Source organism: Eubalaena glacialis, chromosome 13, assembly GCF_028564815.1.
Source record: "Eubalaena glacialis isolate mEubGla1 chromosome 13, mEubGla1.1.hap2.+ XY, whole genome shotgun sequence".
In the NCBI taxonomy this organism is placed as follows: Eukaryota; Metazoa; Chordata; class Mammalia; order Artiodactyla; family Balaenidae; genus Eubalaena; species Eubalaena glacialis.
In genome coordinates, this window is record NC_083728.1 from 25,305,540 (window position 1) to 25,332,796 (window position 27,257).

General features: G+C 35.9%; 1 protein-coding gene across 3 annotated transcripts in view; it reads right to left on the reverse strand.

Moving 5' to 3' along the window:
- The window catches only part of ITCH (itchy E3 ubiquitin protein ligase), a 130,102-nt gene that overhangs the window by 45,413 nt on the left and 57,432 nt on the right, over positions 1-27,257 (reverse strand). For all 3 annotated transcript variants that reach the window (XM_061210205.1, XM_061210204.1, XM_061210206.1), the window contains 6 exons: positions 19,660-19,705; positions 10,803-10,960; positions 9,112-9,301; positions 7,750-7,845; positions 5,984-6,158; positions 1,205-1,274 (listed from right to left, as the gene is read on the reverse strand). In XM_061210205.1, the coding sequence (XP_061066188.1) occupies positions 1,205-1,274; positions 5,984-6,158; positions 7,750-7,845; positions 9,112-9,301; positions 10,803-10,960; positions 19,660-19,705 (735 nt within the window). The remainder of the gene's footprint in view (positions 1-1,204; positions 1,275-5,983; positions 6,159-7,749; positions 7,846-9,111; positions 9,302-10,802; positions 10,961-19,659; positions 19,706-27,257) is intronic.

Below are 27,257 nucleotides of genomic sequence, written 5' to 3' on the forward strand. Positions count from 1 at the left end.
TGACATCAATTTTTTTCCCTCCATTCCTAAAGAAAGTAATGCTAGAGCAATCTATCTTAGAAACTGATGTTTCCCAACAAGACTATCTAGAAATATCACTTTCTGAAATATCTGCAGCTCTTGAAGATAAAACTTCAACTGGTTTCATAAATGGCTTTACTTTGCTGTTTTCCACTTTCTATATTCTCTTTCTCTTCCGTGCAAAACTGTTTCTATATTGCCGTGTTTACTCTGGAAACTTGCTACAGCTCTATGACTTATATAACGGATATAAAATAATCTGGTAGGGCAGGCTCATCTTAAAGTCTATAAAAAGTTTTAATAACTAAGGTACTTGATAACAGAGCATGCTCATGCAGGACACAAAGTCACCACCCCAACACGTTCCCCCTTCCACTGTTCTTTCAGAAAACATCAACTCAATCAACCTCTGAACTGTGTTTTCGAAGCACCAATATGATCAAAATAATCTTTAAAGCTTTTTATTTTGAAGTAAGTATTACAGCATATTGCAAAAATTGTTCAAAGAATCTCATATACCCCCTTCAACCAGTTTCCTCCAATGGTGACATTTTATGTAGCTATAGCACAATATCAAAATCAGAAAATTGACACTGGTACATTACTGTTGACTACAAACTTCATTCAATTTTCACTAATTTTTAAAGTTTGAATTCATTTATGTAAATATATAGTTCTATGCACTTTTATTCCATGTACAGATTTGTGTAATCACCACCATGGTCAAGATATAGAACTGTTCCAGCACTACATAAGAACCACTTATGTTACCTCCTATATTTGTAACCACCTACCAGTGGCTCTGTCTCCTGGCAACTACTAATCTATTTCTCATCTCTATAGTTTTGTCATTTCCAGAATGTTATATAAATTGAATAACACAGTATACAATATTTTGAAATGGATTTTTTTCACTAAGCATAATGCCCTTGAGGTCCATCCAAATTTTCATGTGTATCATAATCCATTTCTCCTTATGCTGAGTGGGCAAAATATTTTTATATTTTAGAAGAGTAACTTAGAACTTTTGGGAAATTAAATGCCTATTTGGCACTCTGAATTAAACCAACACACCCCAAAAGCTTTCCAGATATTCACTCAAGCAAGCACAGGGTATAACATCCATCCATAAAAACTAATTGTTAAAATAACTGAATTCAATTTAAAAATCCATGTGACTTACCCCATCCAGGTGGCAGGGGACCCAGGGGATCAAATTCTTTATTTTGTGATGTAGCAAACAAGTCTTGATTCTAAAAAGAACAACCCCCAAAATGGTGAAATAACGAACAACTTAAACAGATAACTTGAGAGCAGGCTTATGAATTCTGATATGCCTTTCCCTGGCCATGTGCAACATAACATACTCTTACAGAGTTCACATCTTAGAGAAGTATGACACAGTCAAGAATAAAAGCCAATGCACTCTCATGAAGAAAAAAACTTCGTCAACATTATTTAACATTTGAAACTATCTGAAATTCAAATATTACAAATAATCTTACACCCAAATGACCATTTTTTCCCCTTCTTTAGCTCCAAGTCAGTAAATTAGAGAAATACATAAATCCCCCAAGAGTCACTTATAAATAACAGTACTCAGAGTCATCAGCTGGCTAAGAAAAATTCTGTATTTATAACTCAAAAATAGAGGATCATATACAGGACATGGTATATACAAAGAATTGTGACAAGAGAGTTGGGGGAGTAGGAAGAATAGGCTGTCATATGAGTAAAAGAAAAGAATTCCAGTTGGAAGGAGTTGACAAGCCTAGAACTGTATAGAAGATTTCTTACATTTGTTTGAAATTATCACATTGGTGGAGAGAGAGGTTTGATTAGATAAACGGAAAGTAAGAGTCAACCACTGGAAAAAGAGAAGCAAAAGTCATACTGAGTGTGTAGTGTGAAGGGTTAATGACTGTGTTTTAGTTTAAATGTATAATGAAGTGGGGGATACTTTGTGGTCTTTCAGTACGATGTGGTTAAGCCCTTTCTCCTTTAAGTAAGATACGGCAAATAAATAATAGACTAACTGCTTCAAAAAAAATTATGGAAAAAAAACTCACAAGTAAAATAAGACAGTGCACCCCATATACCCAGCAACGAGATTCAACAATTACCAAAACTGCCACATTTCTTTATTTTTCTTCCATATTCTTTGCTGAAGCAAAAAAAAAAAATCAGTCATCATTTCACTCCTATGTATTTTAGTATGCCTTTCTAAAATTTGTGAACATTTTCTTATACAACCACAATATCATTATCACACCTAGCAAAGAATCTATGTTAATTTTATCCTCTAATACACAATCCCTAATTAAATGCCTCTGGTTGCTACTGGGTCAAATCAGAATCCAAACAAAGTCATCATACTGCATTTGGCTTAGTCTCTTAAGTCTAAATTTATAGCAGTTTCCCCCACTGTCGGTCTTTCCCCGCCCAACCCCCGCCCCCATGTCACTGACTTATTACAGAAACTAGGTTAACTGACTGAAAAAGTTTTAAAAGCATATGAGAGATATTCCATTTCTCATTTAAAAGCTCTTGGAAGACAGACCTGTCAAGGAGTGGCCTTGCTCCTCCTGACAGACACAATAATGAAAACAGGGTAACCAAGGAGAAACACTACACAAGGTTTGAACCCTGGTTACAGAACAGGTCGGAGTAGTTTGGCATATGACAATCTGTTTTGATAATTTTCTAAGACCCAAGTCTATCCCACAGGCTCTCCCTGGACAGATAAGGTGGGGGGTACAGGCACAATGAAGCCATGGGCCAGAGCCATTACACGGTGATGCATCATCAACCATATCCATTCTGAGGTTAAAAATGCTAGGTGTATGAGCATCTACTGCCCCGTAACCAGGGTCAGAACAAAGGCCACTTCATCTACCCAATAAACAGACTTTCTCAGCAACACCCCACCACTTTTTAAGTAGCTGGTATTAAGAATGTTCAATTCAGTTCATAACTAAAATAGGCTGTTTAAGTTCTTTATAATTTAGAACCACTCTATAACAAGAGCAAAGAGTAAGAATTTGGATAGGAGAAGAAAAAAAAAGAAAAGAAAATGGTTGATGAGTAAAAGCTGCAATTCAAGAAAAGTTCCAAAGACTCTGAGTATTTAATTGGTCAAGTTTACAATAAAGCAATACACACTGTAGGTGCTCCAAGAATCTGCTGAATCTGTCTTTAAAAAGAGTGTTTTTAAAGGTCATGTACTAGACATACAGATGGCCAACAGGCACATGAAAAGATGCTCAACATCACTAATCAAAACCACAATGAGATATCACCTCACACTCATCAGAATGGTTATCACTGAAAACATCACAAAACAAATGTTGGTGAGGATGTAAAGAAAAAGGGAATCCTGTACACTATTGGAAGAAATGTAAATTGGTGCAGCTACTTTGGAATACAGTATGGAGGTTCCTCAAAATACTAAAAGCAGGGACCTCCCTGGTGGTCCAGTGGTTAAGACTTCTTCGTGCTTCCACTGCAGGGGGCACGGGTTCAATCCCTGCTCAGGGAACTAAGATCCTGCATGCCGCATGGTGCGGCCAAAAAAAAAAGACTAAAAATAGAACTACCATATGATCCAGCAATTCCACTCCTGGATATATATATATCTGAAGAACACAAAAACACTAATTCAAAAAGATACATGCACCGCCATGCTCATAGCAGCTTTATTTACAATAGCCAAGAAAGCTATGAAAGTAAAAAAAGTATCCATCAACAGATGAATGGCTAAAGAATATGTGGTATATATACGCAATGGAATACTACTCAGCCAAAAAAAGGACATTTTGCCATTTGCAACAACATGGATGAACCTGGAGGGTATTATGCTTAGTGAAATAAGTCAGAGAAAGACTAATACTGTATGTTATCACTTATATATGGAATCTAAAAACTAAAACAAATGAATGAACAAAATAGAAAAAGACTCACAGATATAGAGAACTAGTAGTTACCAGTGGGAAGAGGGAAAGGGGGAGGGGAAAGATAGGGGTAAGGGATTAAGAGGTACAAACTACTACATATAAAATAAATAAGCTACAATGAATATATTGTATAGCACAGGGAATATAGTCAATATTTTATAATAACTTTAAATGGAATGTAATCTATAAAAATTTGAGTAACTATGTTGTATACCTGAAACTAATATAATATTGTAAAACAACTATACTTCAATGAAAATAAAAATAATAAAAGATCATATATTATAGGGGTTTCCCTCGTGGTGCAGTGGTTAAGAATCCGCCTGCCAATGCAGGGGACACGGGTTCGAGCCCTGGTCTGGGAAGATCCCACATGCCGCGGAGCAACTAAGCCCGTGTGCCACAACTACTGAGCCTGCACTCTAGAGCCCACGAGCCACAACTACTGAAGCCCGTGTGCCACAATTACTGAAGCCACCACAATGAGAAGCCCACGCACTGCAACAAAGAATAGCCTCCGCTCTCAGCAACTAGAGAAAACCTGCGTTTTCAATGCAGCCAAAAATTAAATGAATAAATAAATAAATGTATTAAAAAAAAAGATCATGTATTATAAAAGTGAGATAAAGGGCACATTTGCAATTGTGGATATGAGGGAGAGAAAAGATGAAAACTAACATTTCTATGTATTCAGTATGTGCCAAACATATTCGGAACTTTATTTTACAGAATCCTCAAAAAAAAAAAAAACCCTCTGAGGTAATTTTATATATGGATCTATTGTATAGATAAAGTAAATGAGTCTTGATAAGGTTAAGTAACTTACTCAAAGTCATATAGAGAAAGTAACTGTGGAACCAGGATTTGAACCCAGATGTATCTGATTCCAAAGCCCATGCTCTTTCCACTGGACACCTATGTGGAAACTAGCTTTTAAGAAGGCAGGCAAGCTAGGTATTCAAACCTAAAAGAAATTTGGCCAGGCATACCAAAGGTGATTATAATTTAGAAAGAAAGGAAGATGTAAAACAGCATTGGAGAAAATAAAACGAAAACGGTAAAGTAGATGAGACAAAAATTAATTTCACCTCTAAAACCACTGGGAAGGGGAAGATAGTGACAGCTATCTTCTGCTGTGACAGAAGGTGGCAGGAAAAACTGTTGCATGAAAGAAAGTTATTTTAGTCATAACCAGGTAGTGAAGGGAAAGCTTCTGATAAAGGTGCATTTATCTACATCAGTGAGTAATTATGATGATGATGAGGTCCAAGAAACAGAAATATGGAGAAAAGGCAAAAAAAGGTAATGCCTAGTGAGAACAGGCATTTACTCTTATGGATTCTAACAGGGATGATACTGATGGTAGTAGAAGAGAAGAGATGGCAATGGAGAGGGTCAGCTTCTCTTGAACTCTTGAAGAGTTGGTTTATGTAAAATTTAAACCATTTCCAGAAATGAGATGTTTTGATACCAAAGATAATATGGTTTTAAAGCCATAATAATATATTTAACATCATCCTATAAGGAATCAAATTTCTTTAGTCTCCCACAGCACCAAATAATTATTGCATAAATTTTACGTTTATATGTTACAAAATGATTCAATTCTATCATTAGTTCACTGCAATTGAGTCAGGTGGTATTAGACCCAAGCCATCTAATGTTCTGCTAAGTTAGGCAGTATTAAATTCAGAACTGTTTTCTTTTTAAACTGCTTGGATTTATTTTTACTATTCTTTCGTATATGAATTTTAAGTTGTCCTAACTTCTTTTTTATTTTTGACAGTAACAAAGCAAAGGAGGTTGAACTTTCGGAATTTTTTAAAAGAAAAGAATAAATCACCCACACAGAATACTGGAAACAAGGTCTAAAAATAATAATCTATCAACAGCAACAACTGGGTTGCCATCCTACTTGTACTTTCTTTTTAGTGCTTTACATTTCATATGCAAGAAAAGGTTAAAAATCAAACACTCATTAAGTTTATAATGCAAGTACATATGCTCACCCCATAAATGAACCTCTGGTTAAATTGCTGCATAGCTCCTTGAAGCTGACTACGTTGGAGCTGCCATTGTTCATAGTTCCGGACGGATTCCAATGTTGGCCTCTGCCACGTCGTTGTTCTTGTGAAATGGTCAACATAATAAATACGTCCCATGTTGTCAACCCGCCGTTCCCAGCTAAATCAGGACAAAAACAACTGGATTCAACAAATACTTGTGAAACAGATAAGAATTAAACAGGACTTCATTTTAGCCCTGGTACAGGTTTGGTAAGATTTTCCCTTGCAATACTACTTTTGACTTACCTGTTTTATTTTATATATTTTTAAATGGTCTATAAGTGAACTTAAGAGGAATGTGTGTAAAAATTTCTTTCTTAAAAGTTAAGGTGTATCAGTCAGGTTTTTAAAACAAAATGTATCTTACTGATTAAGTCTCAAACAATCACTAAGACAAAACCTCTCATTTTCTTTCTTTCAAATGTTCTTTTGACTGTTGCAATCCTAATAGGGACAGAAACATACACACACACACACACACACACACACACAGAAGGGGGGGGAGAGAGGGTGCTTTTCACAGATGTCAGAAAAAGCACTTTTTCACAAGAATACAACTATATTATTTATCATTTCAAATGGGTACATAACGTATCAAGTAAATGTTGATAAAATAACTTGGTGATGTCTACCTGGTTGATTATTTAGGGTTATGCCTACTAGTCTAATATTATAAATACAGAATTGGTTCCAAAACACTCCTCAGATACTCAAGTCCCTCATATAAAATGGCATAGTATTTGCATATAACCAGGCACATTGTCCAGTATACTTTAATCACCTCTAGGTTACTTATAATACCTAATACAATGTAAATGCTACATAAATAGCTGTCAATACAATGTTATGTAAATAGTTGCCAGGGCTTGGGAAATTCAAGTTTTGTCTTTTGAAACATCTTGGAATTTTTCCCCCAATATTTCCCCTCCAATATTGGAGCGCCAACTGTAGTAAAATAATAAATACCATTTATATATCAAAAATTTTTTTCTTCCTTTGCATTATTTCTTTAGGATGAATTTCCTGGAATGGGTTACTAAGGGTATCGGTATTATTATGGTTATATATACTTTCTGTGAAGGTTGTAACTAATATATATTACCAATAGCAATGTTATGAGGTAAAGTTCCTCTACAGTCTCACCAACACTGTACTTTTTAGGTGTGTATTTAAGATTACTAGGAGATTAAGTATTTCCCCATATTTGCTACTGACTTCCCTCAAATATTTTTAATTCCAATTATTTTGTATAATATAAATGTTAAATGCTTAACACCATCTATTAATATATCCTCATTTTATTATTATTAATATATTAATATTTCCCCAACTATCTTGCAATGACTTCACTATTATATATTAGTTTTTTATAATAAGAACTTTACCATATATAGGATAGGGGCTATAATTCTTATATAGTTAAAAAAAAAAAAAGCTAATCTTAAAATCCTGCAGTTTGAGCCAGGTAAAAGTTCACAAAGGAAACGGAATCTTTCTTTAGGTCAGAAATGAGTGAAAATAAAAGTCATTCATCATGGTCAATCAATTCCCTGACTCTCTTCTTTTTAGTCTGTACCTATCATAAAACAAAGTAGAGAGGGACAAGATCGACAGAAGAGGAAAAGTAGGAAGGTAGGGAAGATTTCTGTATAGACATAATCGATAGTTCTGAATAAATACTTTTTTTCTTCTTCAATACAGACACTTACCCAGGAGGTAGAGGTTCTGGTCTATCCCACGTTGTTCTTTTTTCAATATGATCTACATAGTAAACTCGTCCATGCTGGTCCACTCTCTGCTCCCAACTTAAACATAAAATTAAAAAGCTCATATGCTACATGTATGAATAGCCTGGTTTTTAAATCCTGTCTTTGTCTTCTTCTCTTATATGACGATATTACAGAGCTGAGACAAATAAGCATGTCAGTATATAAAGCAGATACCAAAAGAATTTAGGAATAAAGTCAAGAAATGTTATACTGAGGGTGACACAGTGGATGAGATTTCTCCTGCAGAAGTATCTGCTCTAGGAGATGTCTTATATTTCTAAAGAGGCTTGAAGCAATGCATTCAGGATACAAAAACTGTCTCAATCTCATCAGGGTCATAGGACTTGAGTGGAAAAGAAAACTGTAATTATTGTTACGAAATCTGACGAAAGACTGAGCTGTTAACTGAAGGGCAAAGGACAGTTCTGGTACTAGAAAAGCTGAAATCAAAGAATAAGACTTTTTCAGATGTGCTCCTGCACAGTACCGAGGACAAAGGCAATATGAGTATTCCAGTCTCCTTGATAGGTTTATCCCCAAAGTAAAAAAGACAGGAATAAACCAACAGAATTTAGAAGAACCAGTCACTTCTAAAAGCACCCACTCTGTTGGAATAAACCAACAAAGTTTAGAAGAACCAATCACTTCTAATCCCTTGCACAAACAATTTTCTAATCTGGCTTCCCATGTAGGCTTTCAAAAAGGAAAATGGCCTAACTACCCACATAATACAGTCTCTTTAGCAATTAAACTCCTCATCATGAGAGTTTTTTAATTTATCACTTAGTCAATTAATTTTTGTTTAGCATTCTGAGCTCTGGATTAATTTGAATGCCACAATATGTATGTGTGTGTATAACTATCAGAGTATTATTAATTTAAAAAATAATCAGTAGAGATTTACATGGGATTGAGTTGTAATCCTCTCAGCTTCCTAAATTATTATTACTCTGCTATGACTTTATAATGGTAAAAAAATTAAGTGATTTTCCCCCCTTCAAAAGAAAAGACAATCTGAATTAGGCGATTATTTTATTACTTGGTCTTGGTGAACTTTCTATGGCTCAGAGTCCTTCAATAAAAAAAATTTTTTTTTCTTCCACTTTGCTCTGGAAATGAGGGAGAAATTTCAAATGTGGCAAAGCTTTTTTGTTCAGTTTGACTCTAGACCTCCCTCAACACACACACATACACAGAGTTATAAGACAGCTTTTTAAAGAATGGAGTTCAGTACTATTTCCCTTATTAATAAGTGTATGCAAAAGTCTAAAGAAAACATGTTAACCAAAAGCAATTACTCACCCGGGTGGGAGGGGAGCTTGAGGTACAGGATTTAATGGCCTAGGGCCTGAACCTCCAGATATAGTAAGAGGAATTATTAATCCAGAAGTTGCTCCTTCGGATGTATTTGAATTTGTATTCGTTGGTGGCAGAGAGCCTGTACTAGAGCCATCACTTTCAGAAGTGGCAGATGGTGAGCCATTGACAGATGCTTTAAGATTTGAGGAAAACAGAAAAACAATTTTCAGAAATCTAAATTCAGGAGAGAATTTTAACTTAAATAAAAAGGTAGATGATAAATATAAAATTTAAGATACGGACACGCAGATGAAAATTACTTAATAATGGGAAATAGCCAATGGTCCCACTTAATAGGTTTGTTTACAACTTTTAAGGTTCCATTTACTCCATGTCTCATTATTAATTACAAAGCACATACAGATGCTGATTTCTTGATGCCACAAGAAATAACTTTTAGAACAGAAAAGTTTTGGTATCCCTTCATATAAGTTCATTTAGTAATTTTCCAGATCCTTAAAACTGTCTTTCCTATGAACGCCTACAGATCCGAGACTAATTTTTGGCGTTACCTATAATATGGAAGATCTGACTGATAACTATTTTTAAGAATATCACTGCGGGAATTCCCTGGCGGTCCAATGGTTAGGACTCCACGCTTTCACTGCCAAGAGCCTGGGTTCGGTCCCTGGTTGGGGAACTAAGATCCTGCAAGCCTCGCAGTGTGGCCAAAAAAAAAAAAAGAAAGAATATTATTGCTTGAGTACATATTACATCTTCAAGAAATACTTGTTGACAAAACAATTCCTGGAGGCAGTCACTAACATTGTAACAAAGTAGTATATGATCTTAAAGACTGGGAATATACTATGAACACAATTATCTACAGAAAAAAAGGGGGAAGATATATATTTAAACACAATGTAATTTAATAAAATGATCTGTGGACAACCAATTTACTTTTCTAATAATATTTGGATTATTTTACATTTCCTGTTCACATACTAAGAGAGGAAAGTAAAAAGAGATTAAAAGATTTGTTCTGGCTAATCAGGAAAAATAAATATTCTAACTGTAAATGTTTATATTTTTACTATATGAAATGTTTACTTGTGTGATTTTTGCTTTAAAATCTAAATATCATTTAGCATTGTTGGGTTATTTGCTATTTACTGATTGTCTTTTTAAAGGATATAATGAGATATATCCTTGACCAGATCCTTGACTCTATGAAATGCTTATGTCCACAGTTACAAACCCTGACAGAAAGTTGCAATCTTACCTGTATTGCCTCTACTTTTTATAGTACACATGTGATTTCCCTTTTTTTTTTTTTTTTTTTGCTGCACTGTGCAGCTTATAGGATCTCAGTTCCCTGAATCCGGGCCATGGCAGTGAAAGCCCAGAATCCTAACTACTAGGCCATCAGCGAACTCCCAGCACACACGTGATTTTCATTCTCAGTAGAGCACCTGCCTCAATAACTTCACATCTGGCAGAAAAACTTAGGGAACAGGCACATCTTGATTAACTATAGAAAGATCATTCTTGGCCAAAATCTTAAATGTAAAAATTCAGCTAGAAAACCAACCTAAAAGGGTCTCTTGACACTTACCTGAAGATCAATTCCCAAAAAGAATTTTATAATCACAGTACTGAGACCTACATCCCTAGTGTATGGCTAGAATACACACCTGGTCTACGTGGGGTAGGTGGAGGTGGTCGTGAAGGTCTTGGAGGCCTAGAAGGTTTAAAACCGCCATTTGAGAGTGATGGAGAATTATTCCCATTGACCCTCCTATTTTCACCAGACCCTGCATCCTCAGGGTGGTCTGATCCATTTGTGTTCACTCTGGGTAAGACGGCCGGGAACGGAAGGGAAAAAGAATGCTCTTTGAATTTAACAAAAAAAAACAACAGGAAGACCAAAACTTAAAGTTTTAGGAGCTTGAGAAAACCTTCCTAATTTCTGGCCAGCCTTATCAAATACATAAACAGCTCTTATGGTAGTCTTACATACAGCTCCTCAGAGCCCATGTAGAAATATGTGAGGGGTTACTCAATGGCACAGAAGTACTTAGGGGACCAATCAGAACTATTAGGTGTGCTGGCTCAGATTTCAAATAACTCTTCAGAGGCCCTGTATAAGTAGAAATGGAGTCAAATTCTCAAAATTCCAAATGCCTTAGAAAGGGCATTATTTTATTCCAAGCACAGATAACTTAAGCATCATTTTCTTGGTTTCCACTGGCTCTTAATATTATTTAGGTATGGGGCAAAGCTGACTGTTCCACAACAGGAGAAAGAAGTACACTTATTTCCCAGGGATAGGTGCTCTCCCCCCATCTCAGCAGATAGTATACAAAATGTTCAAGGTAAGTGATCTAGAAGAGAGGTGCCCACAGACTTTTTTTTAAAGGAACTATCATTTCTTCAAAGCAATGACATCAATTGGAGAGAAAAGGGGAAGAACACTAACAGGAATGTCAGATACAAAGTTACTATTACTGTTAAACACAGGTGATTCCTTTTCCCAGGGGAATCTAGTCATTGACTAGAAATAGAAAGCAAAGCATGAGTTAGCTAGTTTGGAGATGCTAGTCATTGACTAGAAATAGAAAGCAAAGCATGAGTTAGCTAGTTTGGAGATGCCTCGGCTAAAGCCCTGATATCTACTACCTGGTAACTGGAAACCACTACTCAGTATTAATCCATACTCCTGGACCTCACAACAAGCCTGAATAAAATCTGATAGATTCAAGAAACTAAAATAGAGGCAGTACCATTAAATCATTTTCATACTATGTTTCCCAGAAGTCAAAGTGTGGTATTTGGACCAGAAGAAAGCACAATACACAGGAGCTTGTTAGAAATGCACAATCTTGGACTCCACTCCCAACCCCCTGTATCAGAAAGAGCATTTTAACAAGATCTCCAGATGATGTGTGAACAGCAGGGCATGACAAATACTGCTTTAGGGGGTTCCTCAAATGCTCATTCTGAATAAATGGAAAAGCTCAGTAACAGGCAGTCAGCACCTGGTTAGTGCTGACCACCTGCAAGAAGACCAAGCAACCCCAGAATATGAACGAAATGCAGCAAGAGTCAGCTTTGACACTGCTCCCCTTCCCCTAGGTGATGAGTCATATACCCCCTTTTGAGTCATATACCTCTTTGAGACTGCGTATTGCCTCTCTATACTATTTTAAGAGGTGATTAATTAGTTTGAAAAAAAAAGATTCTTGATGCTTTTAAAAAGACAAACAACTGGTAGAATGGACCAAAAAAGGGAAATTGAGGTTTCAAGCTCCAACTCTGACAAGTTATATGACCAAAGAAAAGTTATTTAATCTCTCTGTACCTCAAAAGTGCATTTACCTGGATTAAATGATTCCTTAAAACCTTCTCAGCTATAATGTTCAACTAAATTACACTTCCACTGCTGGTCACGTTTTAGGGATATGTGAGGGAGGGGGAACATGCAGGGCATGAGGTAAATCTGCTATGACAAACAGAAGTACAGCAGAAACTGGATTCCAAAAATGTTATGTTCTGTTGTTGAAGATTAATATTTTGGAGATTTTAACATCCATGCTGCTCACCCTTCTAGTATTTTGACCTCAATTTCTCAACATAATTATCTGACAAGCTGTGTACTATGATTCCTTAAATTTTCTTGATACTTAGAATCGCTCCTCCTCCTAGACCTTGAACGCTGAAACTCCTACAACCTTCTATTCCTTCTACTTGCCTCCTACTGTATCTTTTATTCAGTCTCATCATGACTTTAATCCCCTATCTTCACAGTCCATCAGTTCTCTTCAATTCTCACCTGGGCTCCGTCATAGGCTACTTTTCCAAGTACCTTAATTCACTATTGCCCAATACTCGCCACCCCCAAGCAATCTTTTCACTACAACTAGTCCTTCATTTACTTTTCCCACTACTGTTCTCTGGGGTCAACAAGTAACGCTGGACAATGTTCCAGTTGAGAAATTACGTGTGTATTACTAGAGTAAATAAACCAGGTAAAGTACCAAATTAAAGGGGCAGATAGTTCTACAAAAGGTCCTAATAAATCTTATGCTGGGCCTGGTAAGGAAAGTCCTGAGGTTCTCATTTCCAATGACTCACAAGACAAAAATTCTTTTTTTGTGCTGCCTAAGTGAGTACTTTTTTCCTGTTTAAAAAAACAAAAACAGGGACTTCCCTGGTGATCCAGCGGTTAAGAATCTGTCTTGCAATGCAGGGGACACTGGTTCGATCCCTGGTAGGGGAACTAAGATTCCCACATGCAGCAGGGCAACTAAGCCCACGTGCCACAACTAGAGAGAAGCCGACGCACTGCAACGAAGAGCCCAGGCACTGCAACAAAAGATCCTGCACGCCACAACTAAGACCTGATGCAGCCAAAAAATAAATATTAAAAAACAAAAAAACCGGGGCTTCCCTGGTGGCGCAGTGGTTGGGAGTCCACCTGCCAATGCAGGGGACACGGGTTTGAGCCCTGGTCTGGGAAGATCCCACATGCCACGGAGCGACTGGGCCCGTGAGCCACAACTGCTGAGCCTGCGCGTCTGGAGCCTGTGCTCCGCAACAAGAGAGGCTGCGATAGTGAGGGGCCCGCGCACCGCGATGAAGAGTGGCCCCCATTTGCCACAACTAGAGAAAGCCCTCGCACAGAAGCGAAGACCCAACACAGCCAAAAATAAATTAATTAATTTTTTTAAAAATGTACTTAAAAAACAAAAAAACAAAAAATAAATAAAAACAAAAAACCAACCAAACAAAAACAAATCAAATCTCAAGTCTCCCAGAAGCTGAAGAATTAGAAATGACAGGTGACTATGACAACCTACACCACAGGTTCAATGAGATTAGTGTGGTGGTATTAAAATTAACAGTAATAAAAAGTTTAACAGTAATTTGCAAGGACAAAGAGCTTTTGCTAGGTCCTATACAGTTACACAGACCCAAGCAAAAGACAGAAAATGTTAATATTAGGCTTCTCTAGTCTATATCTTTTTTTTTTTTAAGATGGCAGAATCCTTTAGTGTATTTTCTTTTTTTTAAAAAACATCTGTATTGGAATATAATTGCTTTACAATAGTGTGTTAGTTTCTGCTTTATAACAAAGTGAATCAGCTATACATATACATATATCCCCATATCTCTTCCCTCTTGCGTCTCCCTCCCTCCCACCTTCCCTATCCCACCCCTCTAGGTGGTCACAAAGCACCAAGCTGATCTCCCTGTGCTATTCGGCTGCTTCCCACTAGCTATCTATTTTACATTTGGTAGTGTATATATGTACATGCCACTCTCTCACTTTGTCCCAGCTTACCCTTCCCTCTCCCCGTGTCCTCAAGTCCATTCTATAGTGTCTGTATCTTTCTATTCTGACAAACTTCACTTTCCTAAAGCTTGATCACTTCAAAAAGACTGAGGCAACATGGACTTCAGTTCACATTATTCAACAGCTTCAACTGGGCTATCCATACTGCCTGAAAATCAATCATTTTCTACATCTCTAATCTACTCCTGGCCACATTCCCATTGCTCACTGAAAACTTTTCCCATCTCCTCAAATACCTAATCCCAATTTGTAGATGACCCTGACTCTACTTCTTCCCTAAAATGATGATTATCAGCTATCCTTCTTTTTTCTCTATTTTAAAACTTCTCTATGCCACTAATCATCTTCATCTGTTTCCCACCTCTGGGGAAAAGAAAATCTATCTTCACTTCTTCAAGGCTAATTTGTCTTGTGGGTCTTTGAGTTCAGGACACAAATAATATGCTCTAGGACTTTTCACCATCATTTAACACCTTTCTTCTCTCTTCCATCATCTTCCTTCTTCTAGATTGTTCCTCTCAGTCACAAGTATAATTAAACACTTCCTCAATCTTAATTACTCTCCTAGCTGTCCTCTCATTCTCCTTTCCTTCACTGTAATTCTTGGTATTTATGCAATTAATGTATTTAGTGCATTTTAATTTTTAAGACGTTTTCAAAATAAAAAGTAATTTCTAATTATAAAATAAAAATTACCTTCAATCGTACATTCTAGAGATTATTACCATTAAGAGATAATCTCTTGTCCGTCCTTTTGCATTGGCTATGACTGATCATACAATGTATGTGATCATACAATGTTTCATATCCTGGGTGAGTTTTTGTTTCTTTATTATTCATTATATACTGGGCATTTCACCCAAATTATCCAAAAACATTTCTAATGACTGTAGAATACTCTATCTTATGGACATACCATAATCTAATCTTTTTTTAGGGAAGGGAGTGACATTTTCTATTTCCTTCAGGTAGACTGCCAGAATAGAATAGCTGGGTCAAAGTAGGCAAATATTTTAAACTGAAACATTGATTGCTAATTTAAGAAAAAAGTATTTTTAAAGGTAATAACTGATCTGTTCTCCACCAGATAGATATGAAAATGCCCATTGCACCATAAAGTATTTATATACTTTTAACATTTTAATATATTATCCTATTGCGCCTTCCTCCCTCCCTCCCTCCCTCCCGCCCTTCCTTTCTGGCTGCGTTGGGTCTTCATTGCTGTGCGCGGGCTTTCTCTAGTTGGAGCGAGCGGGGGCCACTCTTCGCTGCAGTGTGCGGGCTTCTCAATGCAGCGGCTTCTCTTGTTGCAAAGCATGGGCTCTAGGCACGTGGGCTTCAGTAATTGTGGCACGCAGGCTCAGTAGTTGTGGTGCACAGGCTTAGATGCTCCGTGGCATGTTGGATCTTCCTGGACCAGGGCTTGAACCCGTGTCCCCTGCGTTGGCATGCGGATTCTTAACCACTGCGCCACCAGGGAAGCCCCTATTTATATACTTTTAAATCTTTGCCAATTTGGTAAATAAAAGCATGAATGTTCAACAGTGTTTCATTTATAGGCCATCTGAGTTTCCTCTTCCATGCACTGTATATGTCTGTCTTTTGTACATTTTTCTATTATAAAGGAATAGTTTTTCCTCATTATTTGTGAGAGCTTTTTACAATCCGAAGGTACTAATTTCACATTGGTTAAATAGTGGTCATTTGCTTTTATATGTTTGAACATACAAGAGTTTTATATTTCTACATAATTAAATGTATTCAGAGATATTTTCTCCTAAAGGTTTTATAGTTTCATTTTTAAAAATCAGTTTAAAAAACCTAGAATCTACCTTCATTTGGGGATGAGCTGAAGCTCTAACCTGATTTTTCTTTTTCCATACAGCCAGTTTTCCCTGGCTTGATTAGGCTAAGATCTCATTCTCTCCTGCAGCATTTGATAATGTTTGATAATGTTAAATAATACACCATCTTTTAAAAACATTTTTCTCTTAATTTCTGTGACACTGCTTTTCTAATCTAGTACTCCCCACTACTAACCACTCCTTCTTTGGTTTGTCCTCTTCCTCCATTTTACTAAATATAGGTCCCTATGGTTCTGTTCTTGTCTTACTTTTCATTCTCCACAAATTTTCGCCTAGGGTCTCAAATTCCATGATTTCAAAGATCATCTTTAAAGTAATTCCAAATCAGAAACTCGAATCTTTGTCTCATTCTCATCCCCTGGTACCAAATTATCAGCTAAATGCAGGAGATCTAGAATAACTCTCCAATGCTAAAGCTACTCTTCCTCCTATGTTCTAGTTCTATGGGTGACTCTGCTACCCTCGCAGGCAATTTGACTTTTCTTCTCTCCTGTGCCTCTTGACACTCAATGCCTAAGTCCCACTGATTTCACTGGCATGTTTTCTCTCTCTCTTCTACCACCACTGCTCCAGTTCCAACCCTCATTATCTCTCAGTGGATTACTGTAATAAGTTCCCACATAGGTCTTCCCACCTTCACCACCACCATACAATCCAAACTACACATGACTGTCAAATAATTTTTCTTATGGTGTTTTGATCATACCAATGCTCTGTTCAAATATTTTAAAAGACATTCCTCTCCAGAGAAAAAGATTCTAGAAGCCTATACTTGCAAACCAAAATCTCCATCTGGCTCCAACCTCTGCAGTACTAAAAATAACATTTATTGAGGGATAAGCACTTACACGGGGGGCAAAAAAAGCATTCCACTTTAGGCAACAGTAAAACACACTCAGGCTCTGAAGGTAAGGCAGTCCCAGGTTCAACTGTGCCACTTACACTATTAACTGGCAAGTTTCTTTCCCTTTCTGAGCCTCAGTTTTCTCATAACCTGTAAAAATGATACCTACCTCATAAAAATATTTAAGGATTAACTGAAATAACAGGAAACATGTTCATCATACTGCCTGACACATAGTAAGAGGCAATAAATACTGATTGATTCTACTTTCAAATTCACCACCTGCCATTTCCCACTTTCAATTACTCTATTTTCAGCCAAATACTGAGGCTAAAGATTTCCAATAAAACCCCTGTGTTCTTCCCCACCTCCATGACTGTTTTTCTTCTTTCCACCTATAACTCCTTCATCCAATTCCCTCAAGACATGCATATCCAAATTATAACTATGCTTAATGGTCTTAGGCCAAATGCCATTTCTTCCATGAAGTTTTTACACATTTTATAGACTGTTTCACATTTTAAAAATCATGTATCATTTTCTAACAAATACAAGTAAAAGCAGTTCAAAAAAGAAACAGGATTCAAACCAGCTCTGAAGTAAAAGAGGATGAGATTAAGATCGAGTGACATTTCTGGCAAGCTGTGCAAGCCTAGATTTTCAAGAAATAGACTTTGTTACGTAACTGAAAGATTTCCAATAATAGTTTGTTGAAATCTAAGAAATACCTGTATGTCTCACGAATAGTGGTTCTCAAAGTGTAGGACCTAGTCTATCAGTATCAGCCGGAAACTTGTTAGAAATGCAAATCTTGGGCCCCATCCTAGATGTAACAATTTGGGAAGAGGACACAAGGCGTGGCAATCTGTGACTGGGCAATCTGTTGTTGAACAAGTCTTCCAGGTGATTCTAATGTACTCTGAAGCTTGAGAAACATGGTGACACTAAAATAGCACTAGTGGTTAACTTTAGTTCCTTTAATGAGTGGTTGTGGAGCTAAAATCTGAGATGAATTTTGAAAACCAATATGGAAACCTATATACTGTATAGAATTGCCAGTGTGAACTTATCACCACCATTATATATGAAAAGCAATTAGCTACGAATTAGTGCTACTAAGGCTTTGTTCTTTGCTTCAGTCTTATAAACCCCTGCTTATCTCACCATACATATGTACCTGATCGAAACATGGAGAACCAAGATGCTAATATAATAAGGTCACAATATCAAATCAAAGATTAACAGTCAAGAAGGTACATCCAAAAACAAAATCTTGAACGCCAGGCACCAATAATCTTGGTAATTCATAAAAGTGACAGAAGACAACACTGAGAAATATACAACATCCAGACATGCTATGGGGGAAAGGAGACCAACAGGACTATACTGACGATATATGCAGTGCTTGAATTAAAGTAAAAGAACCTAAAGCTGTTTAGTAAGCTTCTTAAATGACTGGGGGGAGGGGGAGGTTTTGCCTTGTTCACATGCCTTGTAGTTATGAAGTGGGCAAACAAAAGCAAAGGATTCACCACCATGATTGTTGTGTAGCAACATTTAAACAGCATTTGACAGTTTACAAAATGTTTTTCAAACCCATCATCTCAGAGGTATGCTCTCTGGAAAAGGCTAATGCAAAGGAATTCATGCTTAACACAAAAGACATGCTCAAAGATTAGTCTGGCAGTCTCATAAACCTAGAAGACATTGTTCCTCAGATTATTTGTGAACAATGATTCACTTGGGAAAATGTAAAGCATTGATTAAATAAATGGCATGAAGCCAGGGCTCTAGCAATGCCTTTGCAAGAAACTTACAGCTGTCTGGTTTCATAAAGTATTATAAGAAAGATTTTGCAAAAAAGAAATGAGAGTGGCAAAACAGAACCTTTCAATGCACTATAAAATTCTACCACATTCTCACTTATTAATGCAAAAGTATGGGTTTATTAGGCAAAAGAGAAGTTATTTGACCAAAGAAATCTGAAATATTAAAACATCTTTATAAGGGAAATTTCATGACTTCAAAAAAGCTATGAAACATAAACATAAAAAGAAACACAAGAGGCATAAGTTGTCTTCCAGAATACAGAGACAGTTATTAATTTTTAAAACCTTTTCTATTGCTTTTTAATCCCAGTGAGAAAAATTATAGCCCAGCTTTCCTAGAAAAGAAAATAGCCCAATGATGACCCTGGGATTCTGAACTTCCCTACCTTTGGAAAAGTGCCAACATATTCACTTTCTATAAGCTGAAAAAGTATTAGCGTTGGGGTATCTCTGGCCTACTCTAGAGAACTGCAGTCATACAAGCTTACGGTCTTGAATTTTCCATAAATATTTCCTTTCTTACCTTGAGCCCTGAAATTTTTGATACTCATTTATTTTTATATCAATCTGAATTTAAAAGTTTTGACTAAAATGAAACTTATTCATTCTCCCTTGTTTCTTTCTGCATTCTGTGGTATGTAATAAGTGAACTCTTACCTTGTTTCATCCTTGGGTCTGGAGCCATCATCATTCTGTGAAGCACCTTTAACAACAATAGAAGTTGTACAGAAAACGAGTTTCAGAAAGTGGTTTGCACCTTTTTCTTAAACATGCTATGTAAACAAAATCTTTCACCAAATCTTTCTAGTAAAGAATATACTGGAACAGAGTTAAAGTCCAACATGTTATTTAAAAGGAAAATATGATAAGTGTTCATGTGATTGAGAAGTTTTACCAAAATTTTGTGCAAATGATTATTATGTGTAAGAGATGTTAATTAGTCAAGGTATATTACTCATATGCTGCTTCTGCCTTGTTTGAAATATGTCGCGCTTGATTCTAATTCAAATGTATTTTAGTCATCTTTTGGGGAGGAGTCAACTACCTCCCCAAAAAAGTGCTGATTACCAGCAGGACGATGATAAAATAGATTTTGAAAATAGAAAAATCAGTAAAATCTTTCTTATGCAAAGGTCTTGAAAATAGCTTCAAGAATAGGAAAGGCACAAATGGATCTCAAAGTGGCCAAAATGAATGCCACAACATTCACACTTCCTTCAAATTTTATTCATGGGAAATATCCTTAGGATTCAGTAAGGGCCTGTGTATTATACAAGTGATAGAAGGAGGCTACTAGAGGTAGGCACATGGATTGCAGCAAAAACAGTATATAGAGAAGTTTAAAAAACTATGAAATGCAAAAAGAACTCAAGTTTAACAGTCTAGGTCCATTTAGCTAAAGAATAATAGTCCCTAAATACAGTCTCTAGTTTCAAACAGTGAAATCATCACTATATTACTCCAAAGCATAACTAATGAATTAATTCATTAAAAAGATGCTGAGTCACCACTATACGACTACTATATCATACTCAGCAAGGTTGGCAAGTGTCTTATCTAGAAATGTTAGATTTTAAAAAAATGGTACAGGTAGATAGATAAAATGTGGTATACCTATGTAATGGAAAACTATTCAGTAATAAAAAGGAACAAACTACTGAAACATGCCACGTCACTGATAAACCTGAAAAGACATTATGCTAAGTGAAAGAAGCCTGACACAAAGACTACATATTGTTATGATTCCATTTACATAAAAAGTCCAGAAAAGATGAATTTTTAGAGACAGAAAATAGATTAGTGGTTGCTCTAGGCTAGAGGTCAAAATGGGATTTCCTGTGAATAAGCAGGAGGGATCTTACTAGCGAATGAAAATGTTCTAAATCTGATTTACAGTAAATGATTGGATCACTCCATTAAATTACTAAAAATCATTAAATTAACACACTTGAAACAGGTAAATTTTATGAAATATAAAATACATGCCAATAGAGCTGTTAAAAATGGTTTTAAAAAACACGGTACAATGAAATACATTTTGGCTGAAAACAGTATGCTTCAATTTTATAAGAATTATTTTTATATGGAATATATTCCCCTAAAATAGCTGATAAATGACATAAATGAAATCAGAAAACCAAAACAAAATGTCATAAGTTATTAAAATCAGTCAATCAGTGTTCCACTTTTTTCAAAAAATAAGAAGACAATTTGAAATAATCCATTTAACTCTACCAATAATTGCTACTTCTAAACTTTATCATTTACTACAGTGAAGCATAGTACATATTTAATGACATGGACTGAGGCCAGACTGCCTGGGTCTGTATCCTAGGTTCAACATGTACTAACTTTGTGACCTTAGAGAAATACGATTGATTTTCCTTTTACCTCGTGTATAAAATGGGAACAATAATGATGCCTACTTCATAGAACAGTAGTGAGAATTAAACATTTAGAACAGTGCCCAGCACGTATAAGCACGCCATAAATATTAACTATTATTGTTTCCTGACATTTACATTTCAAAGTCCGAACAAGGGTTATTTTTGTTCAATCTTTTATTTCACTTCAACACAGAGTAAAGCCATAACTATGAAATTTATGACATAAATTATTTAGATCTAATCTTGCACTTTCAACAGGAGAATAGTTAAAAAATATAAATCTATCTAACACTTATACAATCAATGTCCAAGAAGAGGAAAAAGGCTGTACTTAAATTGGCATTTTATAAACATACTGCTGTTTAAAAGTATTCCCAATCCAAATTTCCTTCAAAAAAAACCATAAAAACCTGATCAGATTTCTAAATACACATTTTACCCAGAGGACACTTTGTTAGAAGATCAACAAAGATCTCTTCTATTCTACTGAAAAGGATCCTCCTGCCACAGAAGAACCAGCTTTTAGATGAAGCAATTTAACACACTATTTCTACTACTTGGGTGCCTAGCAATCTCAAAAGCAAAATGAACAAACAAGTGAACTGATACTAGAGCAAGAACAGGGTGCAGTAAGCAAATGTGAAAGACAGGGTTACCCTGAGGGCTCTGAGGTGGATCAGAAACAAGGTGAGGGGGCTGAACCAGAGACATCCACATTAGGCTGGGGATCCCGGAAAGGAGCTAAAGTATTCCCAGGTAGGTGACACATCTGGCACTAACAGAAGCAAAAGAAATTTTCTCTGGCCAAAGAATCCCCAACTTATTAGGCCCTTGAGATTCCCCCAGACTAAGATCAAATATAAACTGGCAATCAAAGAGCCATAACATATAAGAAAACAAGCTTCAATGAAGGAGAGTCAAAACATTTATATCCCCAAATATTTCTGATACTGGAATTTTCAAATGGAGAATATAAAAAACCGACTTATCAAAAGAAAACTAACAAGCAAGAAATAAGAAACTATCAAAAACAAGCATCAGCAATTCCACTCCTAGGTATATATCCAAGAGGAATGAAGACATGCACAAAGAAACTTGGACACAAATGTTTATAGCAGCATTATTTATAATTCATTAATAGCCAAAAGGTGGAAATAAGGCAAATGTCCATCAGTGGACAAACGGATAAAAAAAAATTGTGGCATATATACACACAATGAAATATTATCCAGGGAATTCCCTGGCGGACCAATGGTTAGGACTCTGCGCTCTCATTGCTGTGGCCCAGGTTCAATCCCTGGTCGGGGAACTGAGATCCCACAAGAGGCGCAGCGTGGCCAAAACAAACAAACAAAACCAATATGCTAAGCAAAAGAATCCAGACACAAAAGGTCACATACTATATGATTCCTTTTTTATGATACACTCAGAAGAGGCAAATCCATAGAGACATATCAGTGGTTACCAGGAGATGGAGGGGAGGGGGAATAGGGAGTGATTACTTAACGGATAATAGTTTGGTTTTTGGGGGTGATGAAAAAGTTTTGAAATGAGAGGTAGTGGATACACATCACTGTGAATACACTAAATGCCAATGAACTGTACACTTTATAAGGTTAAGTATCTATTATGTAAATTTCATCAAAATTAAAAGAATAACAAAAAAGAGGCATATTTGAAGAAACAATAAATGTTGTAAAGCTGAAAATGCACTTGTGTCATATCCCAGCAATCCCACTCCCAAGTATACAGCCTACAAAGACCCTTCAACCTATGTACCAGGAGACACATATAAATACAAAAATGTTCAATGTATCACTTATGTTCATTATGGCAAAAAATTGGAAAGAGCCCAAATGTGCTTTGACATAAAAATGGATAAACTGTGGTATATTCACCCCACGCACATATGGTCACCGTATTTTTGATAAAATACACAAAATGAATATACAATGGATAAAAGAATATACAATGGAGAAAAGACATCCTCTTCAATAACTGGTGCTGGGAAAACTGGACAGGTACATGTAAAAGTATGAAATTAGAACACTTCCTAACACCACACACAAAAATAAACTCAAAATGGATTAAAGACCTAAATATAAGGCCAGACAGTATAAAACTCTTAGAGGAAAACATAGGCATAAAACTCTATGACATAAATCACAGCAAGATCCTTTTTGACCCAACTCCTAGAGAAATGGAAATAAAAACACAAATAAACAAATGGGACCTAATGAAACTTAAAAGCTTTTGCACAGCACAGGAAACCATAAACAAGACCAAAAGACAACCCTCAGAATGGGAGAAAATATTTGCAAATGAAGCAACGGACAAAGGATTAATCTCCAAGATTTACAAGCAGCTCATGCAGCTCAATAACAAAAAAACAAACAACCCAATCCAAAAATGGGCAGAAGACCTAAATAGGCATTTCTCCAAAGAAGATATGCAGACTGCCAACAGACACATGAAAGAATGCTCAACATCATTAATCATTAGAGAAATGCAAATCAAAACTACAATGAGATATCATCTCACACTGGTCAGAATGCCCATCATCAAAAAATCTAGAAACAATCAATGCTGGAGAGGGTGTGGAGAAAAGGGAACCCTCTTGCACTGTTGGTGGGAATGTAAATTGATACAGCCACTACGGAGAACAGTATGGAGGTTCCTTAAAAAACTAAAAATAGAACTACCATATGACCCAGCAATCCCACTACTGGGCATATATCCTGAGAAAACCATAATTCAAAAAGAGTCATGTACCAAAATGTTCATAGCAGCTCTATTTACAATAGCCAGGACATGGAAGCAACCTAAGTGTCCATCATCGGATGAATGGATAAAGAAGATCTGGCACATATATACAATGGAATATTACTCAGCCATAAAAAGAAACGAAATGGAGGTATTTGTAGTGAGGTGGATGGAGTTAGAGTCTGTCATACAGAGTGAAGTAAGTCAGAAAGAGAAAAACAAATACAGTATGCTAACACATATATATGGAATCTAAGGGAAAAAAAAAAAAAGGTCATGAAGAACCTAGTGGCAAGACGGGAATAAAGACACAGACCTACTAGAGAATGGACTTGAGGATATGGGGAGGGGGAGGGGTAAGATGTGACAGGGTGAGAGAGTGGCATGGACATATATACACTACCAAATGTAAAATAGACAGCTAGTGGGAAGCAGCCGCATAGCACAGGGAGATCAGCTCGGTGCTTTGTGACCACCTAGAGGGGTGGGATAGGGAGGGTGGGAGGGAGGGAGACGCAAGAGGGAAGAGATATGGGAACATATGTATATGTATAACTGATTCACTTTGTTATAAAGCAGAAACTAACATACCATTGTAAAGCAATTATACTCCAATAAAGATGTTAAAAAAATGCATAAACTGTGGTATATTCACCCAATGGATTATTATACAGCCATGAAAATAAGTGAGTTACAGACACAAAATGGATAAATCTTAAAAGGCAACACTGATATTTTCATAGAGCGCTTTAAAAGGACACATGCACGTGTGAAAAAAAAATTTTAAAGCAAGGAAATGATAAATTCAAAGTTCAGAATAATGATTATCTCTAGGGAGAAGACAAGGATTGATATAGGGAGGAGAACACGGGTGGATGCAATGATATTGTTCATATTCTAATTCTTAAGATCAAACCCGGGTCCCTGGCAGTGAGAGCACCAAGTCCTATCCACTGGACCACCAGGGAATTCCCAATACTTCCATTTTTAAAGTAGCACTGATAAAGATTAAAAAAACGTAAGTGTGTAAGGGAAGTTTTGCTGGCTTTTTTGGGACGTTAGTTAATATTCTGAGCAAACATTTAAAATAATCAAATATAAGTCAAATTTTAAAAAATACCATTACAGCAAAGTTTCTCTCTGTAAAATAATTAGTTGGTACCCAGACCCAGCGGAGGTATAGTAATTTCAAATAATATTTGGTATAGCAAAAAACTTCATCTAGTTTCTTAGAATTTATTTTACTGAAAAGAAACATTATAGATATAATCACATGAAAATGACTATTTACCCTAAAATCAAAAGAAACCACAATAACTAGAGTTTAATGAGAAAGACTGGGAAAGAATGAGATAAAATCAAAACAAAATGGAACATACACAATAAGAAATGGAGGTCACATATGCCAAAAACTATCCCCAAATTAATTTTAAATACATTTCCAGAGCATCCATGGTAAAGAATAAAGATCTTTACAAGAATATGTTCCTATTTTATTATCATAAATTTAAAAGTAAAATAGACTTTTATTTCTCTTTAGGAAAACTAATGCCTTTGATGATGATACTTTTCAGTGTTTCTTGTTGAATGCCATATTTGGGAAGACAGGTGTTAAACTAACAATCAACCACCACCACCCACCCAAGAAGTCAAAATACATGAATGGGAAGTTCTTGCAGAAATGAACAACTACCTCCTCTCAATTTGTTAGGTTAATTTAGATCTGAGAGCTACAATAAGTCTACCTAACTAGCAAATTAAATAAAGGCTTCTCCTTACCAAAGACTCATAAAAGCAGATTAACTCTGTACTTAAGAAAAGGAAAACATCAAGACAAATTATGTAATTACTTCCTAAACAGAAGAATAAGAAAGAGTATCAAAGAAAATGTTACAAATGACACTCAGTTGGGATATTAAACTTGTTCCCTGAGTGAAGACAGTGGTAGGGGAGGTAGAATGGGAACATAAAGCTCTCTGGTTTTTAAATAAAGCTTGAAGTGGGAAGAACAAACAAACATAGTGAGTAAACTCTGTTTCACCTGAAAAAGAGTTTACTTATATAACTGCCATTTTTAGAAAATTTATCCACCAAAAAGAATGAAAATTTTATCTACCAAAAAAATGAAAATTTTAACTATCAAAAGAGATAATGCTGTCTTACTAGAAAAATATTCACAGTATATCTAAATATATAACAAGCTATTATTTGGTGACTTTTAATACCAAAATTCAGACAGATTTCTTTTTATAAGCATTACTTTTAAATTAACCAAAAATGTTAAAGTCTAAAATCCTATGAGTTCTTCCACAAAAACTTCTTTTTGTTTTTTAATTAATTTTTTATTGGAGTATAGTTGATTTAAAATGTTGTATTAGTTTCTGCTGTACAGCAAAGCCACAAAAACTTGACTGAACACACAGAGGGGGAAAAAACACTAAAACTCTGTAACATTAGAAAAATATTAGAATACAAAAGCAACCAACCAAACAATGCTCAGATGATAGAAATTCAATTTTAGCGCTACTCTAATTTATTTCTGGCTTATTTCTTACAGAAATGGAATCAATCAAAAAACAATACAAGTGAAGCTCCCACCACAGATGCTTGTGGACTTAATTGGGTTTTCTTTGCTTACTTATAACAACTCATGATTTGATTTAAAGTTCCTAAATTTTAAAGTGTGAAACGGAAAGTGTATTGGAAAGAAAAGGAAACCAACAAATATTTGTGTTTCAATCTTGACTCTGCATCACACTTGTTGGTGTGATACAGGACATACTATTTAAACTCTCAGAGCCTCACTTTCTTTTATATGCAAATGTCTTACAAAATTGTGATGGTTAAATGAATATATATGTAAACACACCAACACAGTGCCTGGCACATGGTAAACATTAAACAAATGGCAGCTACTGTATGTGGCAACTCTAGCCCTAAAATCCACTGTGACTTCCCAGTTAAAACCTCTCTTTACTTCAAAGAATGAGATTAAATTCTGTCAATTATTTTCCTACTTGAGTCAAAAACTGGTTACACAGAAATGTCCACTTCTGTAGGAAACAAACAGTAAAGTCATAAGTATAATATGCAGTTTAGATTCTA